The 1371-nt window shown below is 51.2% G+C and overlaps 1 protein-coding gene and 1 long non-coding RNA gene across 2 annotated transcripts in view; one reads left to right on the top strand and one right to left on the bottom strand.

Annotated features, from left to right (window-relative positions):
- LOC106519944 (uncharacterized) overlaps positions 1-1371 on the bottom strand; it is a 62958-nt gene that overhangs the window by 18757 nt on the left and 42830 nt on the right. The gene's annotated exons all lie outside the window — the stretch shown is intronic.
- The window catches only part of foxi2 (forkhead box I2), a 3113-nt gene continuing 2338 nt past the window's right edge, over positions 597-1371 (top strand). The window contains exon 1 of the mRNA XM_014011809.1: positions 597-1210. Coding sequence (XP_013867263.1) covers positions 631-1210 — 580 coding nt within the window. The 5' untranslated portion in view covers positions 597-630. The remainder of the gene's footprint in view (positions 1211-1371) is intronic.

Below are 1371 nucleotides of genomic sequence, written 5' to 3'. Positions count from 1 at the left end.
AAAATCTAACTGCTCACTTTTACTCAGTACTTTTACTTTTGATACTTTAAGTAGATTTAGTGTCAGAAATTTACTTTTGATACTTAAGTACAAAAAATATCAGATACTTTAAGACTTTTACTCAAGTCTTATTTTTAGAGAAGACTTTAACTTTTACCAAAGTATTTTTATGATAAGATACTTGTACTTTTACTCAAGTATGACTTTGAGGTACTTTATTCAACACTGCATGGATGCACATGGGCCGGGTCAGAACTCGGAGGCAGCAGCTACATTAAAGCTGAAAGTGAAGTTATTAATGTTTAAAGTTTAATTTGTCAGTTTTTCAGCTGAAATCTGACAGAAAAATAATTTCAATAAAGTTTTTATTTCAGGCTGAGTTTCTTCCTCAAGCAGAATATTTTTTTCAGTCATGAAGTTTCTGAAAAGTTTCAGAACCGGTCCATGAATGGAACCCCCGACCTTTGTGAATGAGTCCAGGCCACGCCCCCTGCGCGCTGATTGGCTGCCGGGAGGAGCTTTTATACCTTTAAACCCGGGACTCTCCATCCTCTCTGACACTTGTTGCGCATCACCTGCAGAGGTCCAGCCGAACCTTCAGCAGGTCCACCGGGCTTCCCGCGGGGAGTGATGAACCCGTCAGACCCTCAGACCCACCTGCAGCACCACACCTCCCCCACCGTCGGCTCCCTCCCCCCCAAAGGCGCGCGCCAGGAGTCCCCGGACCTGATGGCCGCGGCCGCGTACTGCGACGGGTACCACCAGCACCAGCAGGGCGCGCAGAGACCCGGGTACGGCCTGCAGGACTACGCGTCCTCCCCGAACCCGTACCTGTGGCTGAACGGGCCGGGGGTCGGGCCCTCCGCCCCCTACAACCCGGCGCCCTWCATCCCGCCCTCCTACGGCCCCCAGCGGCCGTTCCTCGGCGGCTCGGCCGGGTTCGGCGCGCCGGACCTGGGCTGGTTCTCCATCAGCACCCAGGAGGAGCTGCTGAAGCTGGTCCGGCCGCCCTACTCCTACTCTGCGCTCATCGCCATGGCCATCCAGAGCGCGCAGGACCGGAAGCTGACCCTGAGCCAGATCTACCAGTACGTGGCGGAAAACTTCCCGTTTTACAAGAAGAGCAAGGCGGGCTGGCAGAACTCCATCCGGCACAACCTGTCCCTGAACGACTGCTTCAAGAAGGTCCCGCGGGACGAGGACGACCCAGGTACCAGAGCCAGGACCGACCGAGACCCTGACGGCTCAGACCCTGACAGACCCCCGCAGACTCCACTTCAACAAAATAAATTTAAATGTTTCATTAAAAAGCTTTAATTTTTAAAATTTAATAAGATTTTTGAAGTTTATTTTCTGAATAAAATTTATAAT

Source organism: Austrofundulus limnaeus, unplaced genomic scaffold (genome assembly GCF_001266775.1).
Source record: "Austrofundulus limnaeus strain Quisiro unplaced genomic scaffold, Austrofundulus_limnaeus-1.0 Scaffold85, whole genome shotgun sequence".
Lineage (NCBI taxonomy): Eukaryota > Metazoa > Chordata > Actinopteri > Cyprinodontiformes > Rivulidae > Austrofundulus > Austrofundulus limnaeus.
The sequence above is the reverse complement of the archived record's forward strand: the minus strand, read 5'-3'. Positions and strand labels throughout refer to the sequence as shown.